At 41.5% G+C, this 13,481-nt stretch overlaps 1 protein-coding gene across 6 annotated transcripts in view; it reads right to left on the bottom strand.

The window, feature by feature from the left end:
* anks1b (ankyrin repeat and sterile alpha motif domain containing 1B) overlaps positions 1 to 13,481 on the bottom strand; it is a 272,382-nt gene that overhangs the window by 199,520 nt on the left and 59,381 nt on the right. For all 6 annotated transcript variants that reach the window (XM_037543104.1, XM_037543101.1, XM_037543100.1 and 3 more), the window contains exons 2-3: positions 7,006 to 7,086; positions 987 to 1,143 (exon numbers count right to left, since the gene is read on the bottom strand). In XM_037543104.1, the coding sequence (XP_037399001.1) occupies positions 987 to 1,143; positions 7,006 to 7,086 (238 nt within the window). The remainder of the gene's footprint in view (positions 1 to 986; positions 1,144 to 7,005; positions 7,087 to 13,481) is intronic.

Here is a 13,481-nt window from a genome sequence, read left to right on the forward strand (position 1 = left end):
AGAGAGAGAGAGAGAGAGAATGTCTTTCTAGGATGGACTTTGCAGCCTGAATCATCATAAACACCACCGAGAATGAATAATCAATCCAGCCTACTTAGTCTTCACTAGAGGTCTGCACAAGTATGGAAATGAAGCCTGAACCCGTACCTGCAATATGGTAAATCCGTATGTGGGTGTTTCACTGCACGGATGGGTTAAACGCGGAGGTCTAATTCCTCTGTGTGTAAGCACAGTTGGCTAGAGGTTCTGAATTCTACTCAATTCAATTCTATTCTATTCAAGGACTCTGAAGGATGACTTGGCCTGACTCGCGCTGCTAAATTTGAAGCCCAAACCAGACCTGAACCCGCTCCCACACTCCCACAAAGATGGATTTTCGCAGACACGGTTTTTCAGAACTTTGCTTCGTACTGAGTGCTTCAGTTTAACAACAGAAAATGTGATGTTGGCATTTCACATTATTAACAGTGCTTATTATCTGTATATTTTTGTGGAATTGCCCTCCATACCTGGCAGAGATCAACATCCAGCCTGCTCTGACTGTTAGCTCTGCTGTGTTAAAGTTGCTCTCACTACTGTTTCAGACTACAGACGATCTTACCAATCAAGAGGACAGACCTGCTATAACCACCAGCCCAGCATCTCCTTCTCATCATGCACTGTTTCATAAATTCATTAAAGAGGCACATTCCCACACTCCTTAAACTATTCCGAACATAGCTAATGTTACGAGAGAGAGAGAGAAATGGTGAAGGTGTGCAAAATCTACTTAAAAATGACTCATCTGCAAACCAATCCAAGTCCGACGCTGTACATGAAAAATCCCAAACCAGGCTCAAAACATGTTACTTTGTCGAGCCCCAAAAAACTGTCACACTGTGTGAATTTGTGCAAGCTCTTTTGATAAAGAACGTGCTTTTTGCAATTACAGCTCACACTACTATGTCTCTGAAAACTGAGCAACAACTCCGCATGGGTATGTGTACCTGTTCATTGACTCTGCAGTGGGAGGGGCCGTGGTGTATGAGGATTCGGACGATGTCTACGTCTCCCCTCCAGGCGGCCAGATGTAGAGGGAAACATCCTTTACTGTCAGCAACGTTAGTGGACGCTTCAAACTGCAACAGCTTCAGCACCACATCCCTGTTACACACAAAGACAGAAATCCCAATCACAACCAGGACCACATTCATTTTGTTCAGACGCTCTTGGTGTTTTTATTATTATTATTATTATTATTACGCTTGGGCACATGGTGACATAAAAACTAGAAACTAAAACATAAAACCATCGCTATAATTTCTTAGTCTTTTATCACTGTTCTATCAATATAACAATATTGTATTGTATAAAAAAATGACATAAACAAGTGTTGTGAAGTCTGGAATCACATTTCTACAATTCACGTGAGATTACTGTTTTTTTTCTTCTTCAAAGAATAAAAATCAACGAAATGCTTGTATTATGATGCTACAACTTGGTAGATTTAAACTAATTAGTAGATTTGACATGTCACGGTTGGCTCCTCCCACTACACCATGTGCTTTTTCTGTTGACTTTTTGATCGTCCACCTGCATTTGTTTTTCGTCTAGTCCGGACCACTTGTTTCGTGACTCCACCCCTGACTGTTTCCACCTGTCCCTCATCATCCCTGTTGTATTTAAGCCCTGTGCTTGCCCCTTGTCTTTGCTGGTCTTTGTTGTTTGTTGTTTTTCTTCTGGCCCTGTTGTTTGTAAGCCTGTTTGGGATGTTGTTTGATATGTTCGATGTTTGTTTGGTTTGAAGTATTTGGATGTGTGTATTCTGTGTTCATCTCGTTATGTCTGTCCCTCCTGCTCTACGTATTGGTCACTTGAACCTGGACTGTCTTGACCCTGATTTTGGATTTGCCCATAATAAATCTCGCTTGTCTCCGCACATGCGTCCACCTCAACATCGCTCCCCATCGTTACAGACTGATTGTTTCTCAACTGTCTTGTTGGGCATTATGTCTTTATATAACTCCTCATTTTTTTCCACATTGCATATACTACACTGCGTATGAACGCACAGAATTTTATGCACACTATATTAGGTATGGGCTATTTCGGTCATTTCATGAATTGAGTGTTTAATGTAAAACCACTTATTTTATAATTAGCCTGTGTTTATGTAAATTCCACTGCTGTGATAATGCGTTCCCTACAAGACTTGCAATGTTTATATCAGCACCAGGTTAACAGTGGTCTACTTTCACTGAGGCCCAGTCCCATTTCACCCCTTGCCTCTACCACTCAGCCCTTAGGTTAGGGGGTCACAGTTCTTGTTGAGATGGAGGGGTAGGGTGAAGTGTTAGGGCTACATGGCCCTCCAAACGGAGGATTTTCAGAGGCACACTACAAACAGAGTGTTATCAGAAAAAAAGAAAAAGATGGCTGAACAAGAGACCTGTAGAAATGTGAGCATTTTCTCTGTTAAAAAATGACGGTATTATCTTAGTTTAATGTCGTTTCAATGTATTATTATCGTTTTCTTCGTAACAAGCATAGACAATCACTAATAGCATATTAATGTTTTGGTAGCTAGCTAGATAATTTTCCTGCTTCACCATAAACAGTCCAGCAGTTCTGACACCTGAAGTGTCAGAATATGACCGCTGCAACATTTGAGGTGGAACGGGAACATTTGAACAAGAACCTGGCGAATAGCTGACTTCAGCTTCGGATCACCAAAGAATTAGCAGTGGGCGATAATAAGTACTTGTCTTATAGCCCATGTTTGAAAGGATATGATGCCCTAAATGTAACTAAAGCCCAGCAGTGAGGAGCTGAACCTCCTCCACCTCGTCTGCTATCACTGAGGACGGGCCGGGTCGCCTACAGAGCACCGCTAGTAGCTGTTAATGTGTTTTTTTTTTGTTTATTTGTTTTGATTTTTTTATTTGAGGGGTGTCCCATTTCGTAGGGCAAGATTTCAACCACTACCCTTTGTAACTCTGTTCCAACGGGTTAGGGTGACATGGGATTGGGAGGGGATTGGGCCGAAGCTTCACTGAGGCTAACAGCAGTGGTATAACTTATACTGACTATCTCAACATTTATAATGCAATATTTACATTCACATGATCCGCTGGAGAGGAGAGGAATGAAGGTCAGTAGAGATAAGACGGAATACATGTGTGTGAATGAGAGGGAGGCAGGTGGAAAGGTGAAGATGCAAGGAGTAGAGGTCGTAAAGGTGGATGACTTCAAATATCTTGGGTCAACCATCCAGAGCAATGGACAGTGTAGAAAAGAGGTGAGGAAGAGGGTGCAGGCAGGATGGAGTGGGTGGAGATGGATGTCAGGGCTGATGTGTGACAGAAGGATAGCAGCAAGAGTGAAGGGGAAGGTTTACAAGACAGTAGTGTGTCCTGCTATGATGTACGGTTTGGAGACTGTGGCTCTGTCTAAAAGACAGGAGGCTGAGCTGGAGGTGGTGGAGATGAAGATGCTGAGATTTTCGTTGGGAGTGACAAGGATGGACAAGATTAGAAATGAGCAGATCAGAGGGACAGTGAAGGTGGAGCAGTTTGGAGATAAAGCCAGAGAGGCCAGGTTGAGATGGTTTGGACATGTGTTGAGGAGGAATAGTGGACATATTGGGCAAAGAATGTTGGAGATGTAGTTGCCGGGTAGAAGGAGAAGAGGTAGACCTCAGAGAAGGTTTATGGATGTAGTGAAGGTGGACATGGAGATGGTTGGTGTGAAAGTAGAGGAGGCAATGGATAGGGCAAGATGGAGGCAGATGATCCGCTGTGGCAACCCCTAAAGGGAGCAGTCGAAAGAAGAAGATTTACATTCACATGATATTCAGCGACAGGTAGAAAAATAATGACCGGTGAAAAAAAAACCCTGAATTTACTGAACCGTAATTCAGTCAGACAATGACATATTTTTTTAAAAAAGGTATATAAATGTGTAATAGAAGTTTAGACCTGCTGGTGGAGCCTGGACACAAAAGCCAATGACAACAAGTAATAAAAGAACATAGAAACAGTCACAACTTGCTCATACTGTGTGTGGGTTTTATTTTTGTTCTGCGCTCATGCAGTGCTTGGAAAGAAGCTCTTGAAGCACCTGCTGGCTCGAGTTTTGATGGACATTTTCTATATTGAAGCTTGTGGAGCAGCTAATGGGCTTGAGGTTAACAGCACTTTTGTCAATGCGCTTCTTTAGGCTGGATTTGACCAGGGCATTTCAGTTGATGACTTTCTAAGCAAACCTGACCACATGCCATAATTTGGCTTTGAAGAAGGTCACATCAAGCAGTTATGAGAGATGTGATGCCTCTTTCAGTGCTGGTCTGTAGAAGCGCACAAGCAGAAGCTAGAAGTTATGCAGAGCTTAAGGCCACCCAGAGAATATGTCCCTCTAAAGGTTATAGACGGAAATGATGGCTGATATTTATGAACTCTTCTACTGAGTTACTCGTCCTGTGGGTGAAACGTGGGCAGTCAACACTCTCAAAATAAAAGGTGTCAAAAAGGGTTTCTGTGAAGTGATACCACTGAAGAACCACTTTCAGCGCTCTATAAAAAAACACAGAAATGAATGTAGCATTTGTGTAACTGAGACGCGTGAAGAGCATTTTTAAAGCTAAAAGAAAAACTCCCACATAAGTAAGGTTAAAGATTTCGCCCCAGAACCACATGTCTGAGCCAAAAACCGTTTAGGAACCTTCATTTTATTAAGATTGAAAGTGAGAGGCCAAAGCTGACTCATGGCACAAATCGATTGGGCATTCAAATGTCTTCATTAACAGTGTTGTGGATGTGACAGATCTGTAGGGAGGTTATTTCATCATTTTTTTGGAAGTAAGACAGGATTTGAAGAAGCCAGGCACAATGCACTGGGCCAGGAATTGATTGAAAATCTCTGTGAATACTGAGGCCAGCTGGTTGGCACTGAGTTTTAATGTGGCGAGGAATACAAGACCAGACAAAGACAGAGAGAGACACAAAGGGACAAACTGAGAGCACGACAGGGAGGGAGGAAAGAGAGAAAAGAGAGCTGATTCTCCCACAATTTTATCTTCAAATGCTCTCAAGTCATCTATAAAAACATGTTCAAATATGCCAGGGAATTAATTACTGAATTTCTGGAATATCATCCAAAATATCATCTTAAAGAAGTTCAGAAATCTGGTTAGTGAATCTTCTATTCAAGGCTGTCTTCTGTCTGTTAATATTCATGATTTATATTTCATGATTTAACACTGATTTTTAACACTGACCTTTTATTACCAAAATAAACATTTCAGATTAATTCAGGTGACCAGATTATCCTCTATTGACACACTAAGCAAAAATGACGGCTAGGATTTTTCCCCCATGTGTCCTTTTCTTGTGTCTTGAAATTCCTTCTCTATAGTCACATTACTGTAATTAAGCCTCTCAACCTTTCCTTGAGTCTGAGCACGCCTACTCGGCAGTCATCTTAATCCATAAACTGGAAGGACTTCTGTCCTACATATCAATTCCACAGGAACGCTACTATGCATGAAGCACCATGAGCTACATTAGATAACTGAGTACTGGCTAGTAAAAAGTGTATGTATGTGAGTGACTGGTGTGCTCCTGATCTCCACCCTCATCTCTGTTGCTGTTGTGGTCTGGGTCACTGGGTTATATGTATATGGGTCAGCGGCTCAGACCAAACACATTTGTGCTCAGTGCTTTATTGTGTCTGTGCTGGTTGTTTAGTTTGGGTTACACAAGCTGCAGTTGATCATATGTTTATACCTCTGCGCTTTGGTGGGAAAGTATGTGTATTAGAAAGAAACAATACTTGCTAACAATTTACTTCCTTGGCTATTCCATTGTAAATGTTTGTAGATGCTTACCATTCATTTAAGTTGCGTTCTGTAAGGGAGCATGAAATGTTTCAGATGGTTCCTATGACCACCACGGTGAACTATTCTGACTCTCTTTCTGTAGAAACACAGCATTTCACATCAAATCACTCTGAATTACTTTACGTTTACATCTTAATCTTAATCAAGTTCCATTTAAATCCATCTTAATGTTCAGTAACCCAAACCCTGGCTCTCACGCTAAGCCTGATGTTTAAGCTCTACCAGAAAGCCAGTCCTGAATCTAACCCTAACCCTAACCCTAACCTCTTTGTTCTTTGCCTCGCGATGCAGTTAGAAGAATCAAATATAAATTCAGCCCGAATGCAACTATATATACTAAAAACACATTTCCAACTAATAAATAAATAAAAGAAGATTCACTGACAGACGGAGGGACTGGAAGGCCCGATGGCGTGACTTAACAAGCGGTGGCCCGTGCATTACCCTTGATCTTCCTATCTAACCACAGCTGTTGGATGACAGTTGATGGGGGAAGTCATTGTATGTTCCCCTAACCTAACCCCAACCTTGTCAAGAATCAACAGTTTTGCCAGATAGCTTGTAAACAATTTGAACATCAGTAGTAACGTATAGGGGCAATCCAAATAATGTGGGAAGCTCTACTTGTTGCAGCCAGGCTTACCTTCACAAAATGCTGTTTTTTAGCTAAAGAAAAGGTGTCAAAAACCTAACCATTCCATAAAATTCTCTCAGGATATATTACAGTCTTATGCTGTGCTGGCACAACAGTGAGACAAAGGGAAGTCTCACTGCTGGGCTGAGCTAGACCGTTCAAATGTAGGAGCAAGGCATGAGGCCTACCATGTGATTAGCAGCAGAAACAGAACAAACAGAATCAGTCAAACAAAGATGCTTATGCAAGTATTACTATGCTCAAGTGAAAAGCACTGTTTAACCTACAGGTCATAAAGGATCAACCAATGGTCAGCACATGAGATTCACGCTTATAACTTACTGGAACTTCAGACTGCAGCATTAATAGGAAAAGTTCAGTGAAAAATCTAATTCATACTATTTACTTACCCTGTACCAAAGTGAAAATGGTTTCTCTACTACATGACTGTAATGTGTGTGTGTGTGTGTGTGTGTACCTGTGTGTGTGTGTGTACCTGTGTCCGTTGAGCGCAGCGTGATGTAGAGGTGTGTATCCTGAGCTGTCTGCACAGTTCACATTCAGCCCTCTCCACATGCTGCAGAGAACAGAGACAAAAAAAAAATCACTTGGTGAGAAAAGTGCACTGTCCTGGACCCCCAAGGAACAAATCGTGTAAAACAGTGGTAAAGCTGAAAAATTCTGCATGTCCCATTCTGCCAGGACTGCATTTAAAAAATTAGGAAAATCTTCTGTGAAATGCAGGCTGTGTATTCATAGCTGTTTGTTTAGTAACATTCTGTAAGGTAGTTTTTAGGACATTAAACTCTTTTATTTATGCAGAAACCTTGGAAAACTCTCTTGGCGTTGCCCTTTAAGTTACTGCTCATTCTCAAAACTCCACATACAGTTTGCAAATCCTCACATGGAGCAAAACCATCGTCACTCCCCTAAAATTGAAACTTTCACAGCAAAACTTTTCTCCAACAGTGTTTTAGACGCTACCCAGAGAAACTGGGGACCGTTCTTTGTTGCTGTCTTTGTCTGATGTCACATGGACTAGAAGCAATCAACAGAAAATGAGCCATGTATTAAATTACTTTGTGCTTATTTACCCAAAGAAAGCAAAACGTATAAGCACCACAAAAATAAATATGTACTTTTGTGAATGAACGATGATCACAAACTCAAAAAAGCGGACAAAAATAAATCTGTCCTTTGTATCCTGTGTGTGTGTGTTTTTTTTTTATTTGTAAACAAATAAAAACCTACATAGGATCCCCCACTAATATCTACTTGGCCACAAAATGTGTGACACAAACCAGTGACAGAAGCCAGCAACGTGTGAGCATTTGAGACAAAACATAACACACTACCAACACCCCCACCCTGAGCACAGTGCCTTCCAGCCTTGAAAAGACTAACACAGACCACTTTGTTGTGTGTCAGCTTAGTTGTACACTGAAAAAACGAGACAAATCTAATATTTTGGTGAATCAGAATCATGCAAAGAAATGAATCCATAATAAGAGCTGTCACAATCATGAAATTTTAGCTGACGATTCACTGACATGTAAATAAAGGCAATTAATGATTCGTCTTTCCTTGTTCATTGTTTGCAACCATCAAGCCTAAAGTGGCCATCTTCCATACTATGTTGACATAGTAGCTAACACCAGTTGAGTTGCTGAATCAGTACTGACTCAACACTTACTCAAATGTCCAGCCACACAGAATTACATGTAGAGCTCATCAAAGCTACAAGTTTATCACAACAGTGTAAAAATCAGCCAAAAAAAAAGTCACATTGAGAGTCTAAAAGAGGAGAGAGCACACACAGACACAGTGCCTGAAGCCAGATGCACTACATGTCCATAACTGGTGCATGAAGAGTCAATAGGACTACTATTACTGTCTAGACTGATCTCTCAAAATATTCTCCTAGAGAGGGGGAGGGGCATGTGCCTCACAACATAACCGACAGTAAGGACGTGCACGGGCGCTTGACTAGTTGGTTAACCACTTGAGGTGCTTGAGATGCATTTAAAAAAAGGCGAAAGGTGTACTTGGTTACATTTCATCACAGGAAGAAAATATACAAGCTAACAAGTCAAGAAATTGCACATTTTATGTTTTAACAGCATAAAGTATATGATTCTGCCTGGGTAATTATGAATAACTATGAGTGCCTGAACATGTGTCACAGAGACCGTGTTGTTAAGGTTGTAACTGAGAAGGCAGAGACAGCTGGTTGGCGCCCTGGCAGCTTTTTCGCAAACCACTCTAGGAATTGTCGGCTAAATAAAACAATGAAAATATATTTCTCTGAAAAAATGACATGTTGCCTCATACTCCACTGAACAGAAAATACCTCATGTAGAAGACAGCGAGTCTCCTTGAGCATTCAACGTTGTCCCGGTCAGTGTTGGCTCATCTGACACGGCAGCTTCCGTAACTCATTCCCTCAGGAAAACCAGCGCATCCGTATAAAATTCATTTTAGTTTCTTTTTACCTCTACAAACCTAAAAATGCCAGGTGGTGTAACCATCCAACCATACATACTGATCAAGTAAACTGTCAAAAAGTTTCATTCTAAGTAAAGTAGTTTTATGATTTTATGTTTGAAAACTTTACAAAATAAGGCAACTTTAAAGTATTTAACTCTTTGTCCGCAGGTTATTATTTCCTCAAATGTTGGGCCAAAAACATTTTAACATGCTTTACTAAACAGAGGCCAGTGAAATGCATCATAAGGAAGATCCCAAGTGATCTTCATCGTGCACTGATGAAGGTCAGTAGTCCTTTCACAAATGAAAATGTGTAATTAACTGTAAACTCAAGTTCAAGGATGTGAGTTTCTACGAGTTAAGTGATACTTTTTAAATCCCACAACTGGGGAAATTCCACCTCCGCATTTAACCCATCCATGAGGTGAAACACCACATACACACTAGTGTATACACACACACTAGGGGGCAGTGAACTTGCCCAGAGCGGTGGGCAGCCCTATCCACGTCGCGCAGGGAGCAATTGGGGGTTAGGTGTCTTGCTCAAGGACACCTCAGTCATGGACTGTCGGTGCTGGGGATCAAACCGGCAACCTTCCGGTCACAGGGCTAGTTTCCTAACCTCCAGCCCACGACTGCCCCTAGCCAGTGTATAAGTATATGGCAGTTCAATTTGAAGCCAGCAGAGGTCAAATAGTGCAACCAGACCAGTGCAGTTTAAATAGTTGAAACAGGTAATTAAAAGCTTTATGTACGATATGTAAGATATAAAATGCAATATATATATATATATATGTGTGTGTGTGTGTGTGTGTGTGTGTGTGTGTGTGTGTGTATTAACATTATGGTTCATATGTGTCATATATAAGTACAAGGGGTACTTAAAGCAGCATTTTTTAAAGCATGCTTTTCTGAGCATATTGTGAATATTGTCAGTATTTACAGAACTCTGACTACATGTGTCATAACAAACAGTGCATATTTAGTCCTGTTTTGGTCAATTTAATGCAGTCTAGTATTTTACAACTCCTACTAGGTATCATGCAATGTGATTGATATATATTATATGTACAGTATGTATAAAATAACTCTAAACATAACCCTAACCTGAGTAACAAAAATAAATGGTTTCACTATTTAGGTTTTAAAAACTAAAATATTTAGCTTTACCAAAATAAAAAAAAACAAACACCGCTTTTGTGTTCAGAATATTTATGAAAAACACTCCCACATGCGCGCGCACACACACACACACAAACACAGCTCCATTTATGCACAAATACATACATTCAGTGTGTGGCATAGGATCACACGAGCATGTGAAAATCTCCTAACTTAATAGTGAAAGGTATGTGTGAAGGAGAGAGGAGGAGGCATCTGACCCAGGTCACAACGAGTACAATAACACTGCATGCACACCCACACACACCCGCGCACACACACACACACACACACACACTTACATCAAAGAACTAGTGGTTCAGTATATGCCAGAATTCATCACTCATCAAGACAAGTTAAATAACCAGCTCATAGTTATTAGGTTTTCCTAACTACTCTGCGTTCATTATCTCATAACTTTTGAGTATTTGCTGTAAATGTGCCATCATTCTGATAGTAATGAAGCCAAACTGTTCAGCTGAGAAAGAGCAGCTGAGGAAAAAAAGGAGCCCAATTGAATTAGCTGAAAGCATTAGATTAAGCCAAAACAGAGAAGCTCCTCAGATCCAACTCTCTTCTCCTCTACAGATTAGACAACTATGCAGAAAATGTCCTTTTAACATTAAGTATCACTCTGTTAAATCTCTCTCTCTCTCTCTCTCTCTCTCTCTCTCTCTCGATGTCTGCTTCAGCACAGGAACGATAAGAACAGTACTGCTGCTTTGTGGTTAAACGAAGCCGTGTTTAATCAATAAGGATGGCTGATGTGTGAAATTATGGATTTGATGATAGTCAACAAGGAGAGAAACAGAGAACGAATGCTAACCAGGGACAGAAAGCAGTGAACAGCAGTCACTGTGAGAAGTGAAGAGGAACGTCTTAAAGATCCTGACTAAATACAGGCATGTGAGCATAAAACAGCGCACAGTGAGAAGCGGTGAAGACACTTTCATCTGTACAGTATATTTTATCCTGGGTGCTTCTCACTTGCACACACATACATACACACACATGCACAGGCGGTGAGAGGGAAAGCCCTGCTGCAGCTCAGAGAGGATGAGTCATCCCATCTGAGTGAGTGTGTGTGCGTGTGTGCGTATGTGTGTGTGTGTGTGTGTGTGTGTGTGTGTGTGTGTGTGTGTGTGCGTTTGTGTGTGTGTGTGTGTGTGTGTGTGTGTGTGTGTGTGTGTGTGCACACGCACAGGGGATATTGTGAGGTTCTGCAGTGCACACAGCATACAGTACAGCAATATCGCCCAGCATAAACTCCACTCACTAACAGGAACACAATATAGATGATATTATTCAACTTAACAAGACACACACGCGCACACAAACACACACACACACACACACGCACGCACACACACACATGCATAGAGCTGCAGTGGAGCAGGGGGCTTAAAGAGAGTACATATGCAAAACCTAAACACATACAAGATGCACATCGAGACACATTTAGAAGAAGGAACTACAGAACAGAGGAGAAGTGAAGAGGATGAGAACAGAAGGGGGGAGAAAGAGAGACAGAGAGAGAGAGAGAGAGAGAGAGAGAGAGAGAGAGAGAGCGCGCAAGTGAAGGAAAAAAGAAAGAGGGATGGAGAGAAACCGAGGATGGAGAGACAGATAGAGGGAAAGGGAAACAGAAGGAGAGAGAGAGGGAAAGAGGAGAAAAGAGAGCAATGAAGAAAGAAAACAGAATGAAGTGAGTGATATAGAAGAGAGAATGAGTGAGAAGAACAATGAAAATAGAAGAGTCGAAGAAGAGCGAAGAGAGAGAGACAGATGAAATCAAGACATGAAAAAGAAAGATAGAAAACGAGAGTGAAAGAAAGAAAAAGGAAAAAGGAAAAAGAGAAAGAAACAGAAAATAGCAAGGAGGAAATAGAGACAAAAAGACTATATAACAAGAAAGAAAGAGGAAGGGGAGGGAGAGATAGAGAAGGTAGAGAGGTGGAGCAAGAATGAGATACATAGCAAGGCATGGGGGAGAGAGAACGAACACACACACACACACACACACACACACACACACACACACACACCTCTCAGCCAAACAAGTTGATACTAATCGTTCTCTCTCTCTCTCTCTCCCCCCCCCCAGCGCTTCACATCACAGCACAGATATATCAATCCCACACTAAGCAGCTCACTCAGCACGTCTCACTTAAAAAAAATCACACAGCTGACCTGTCGTTTTTGACATAGTTTACAAGCAGAGGTCAAACCTCAGTGAGCAAGGTCACCAAAACCTTGCTGTACTCTGATTGGTCCAAGCGAGGGCCATACAGTCTGGAGCTCGTGCGTCAGATTGATTGGCAGCGTCTACTGATGCCCCTCTCCTTTCATTTGTGCTGGAGCATAATTAAAACCAGACACGAGCAATCAATAACCCCATGGTGCCCTGGGGACACAGGAAGTGCACTGATGTCATTGAGTCTCCCCTGAGTCTGCTGCGAGTTAGCGTGTGGCAGGGCAGCGCTCTCCTTCTGAAAGACTGCAGACGCCCTCCACGCACACACACACACACACACAGAGTCGAAGTCTGCGTAAAGTATGCAGACCAATTACAGCCAATACAGTCTTTCATATCTATATACAGTCAGTTCCACGATGAGCTGCTATTGCTCAACGCAATTTGATTACAGTGACTCAGCCTGATTAGTGCTACAGCTATTTTCTATTACATACGTCAACATAAGAGTATCAGGAAAGCATGGGAGATTATACAGAGAGAGGCCAAACCTGCTGGAGCTGCGACTATGATGTCAGTGTAGATAGAACTTTATCCACACCAATTAGCTTCATGTGAAGGTAGGGGTGGGTGACACGGCAAAAAAATACATAATATCACCATAAGACGTTCTCACTACACACAATATGTATACAATGAATACGAATATGAAAACAATGGTTATCAATCAACATTTTACACACTGCACTAAATCCAGTCACAGGGCAAATTATGCTCTCTGTTTAAGGAAACATGCAGTTGGTCAGAGTTCATTAAGTTACAGACGATAATCATGATGTGTTCCCATTCTTTATCACAATCTCCGCTCCATTAATAGCAATTAAATACACTATATTGCCAAAAGTATTCGCTCGTCTGCCTTCACACACACACATAGGGTTTAATATGATGTCGGCCCACCCTTTGCAGATGTAACAGCTTCAACTCTTCTGGGAAGGCTTTCCACAAGGTTTATGAGAGAGTTTATGGGAATTTTTGACCGTTCTTCCAGAAGTGCATTTGTGAGGTCAGACACTGATGTTGGACGAGAAGGCCTGGCTCACAGTCGCTGCTGTAATTCATCCCAAAGG

This window comes from Pygocentrus nattereri, chromosome 11 (assembly GCF_015220715.1).
Source record: "Pygocentrus nattereri isolate fPygNat1 chromosome 11, fPygNat1.pri, whole genome shotgun sequence".
NCBI lineage: Eukaryota > Metazoa > Chordata > Actinopteri > Characiformes > Serrasalmidae > Pygocentrus > Pygocentrus nattereri.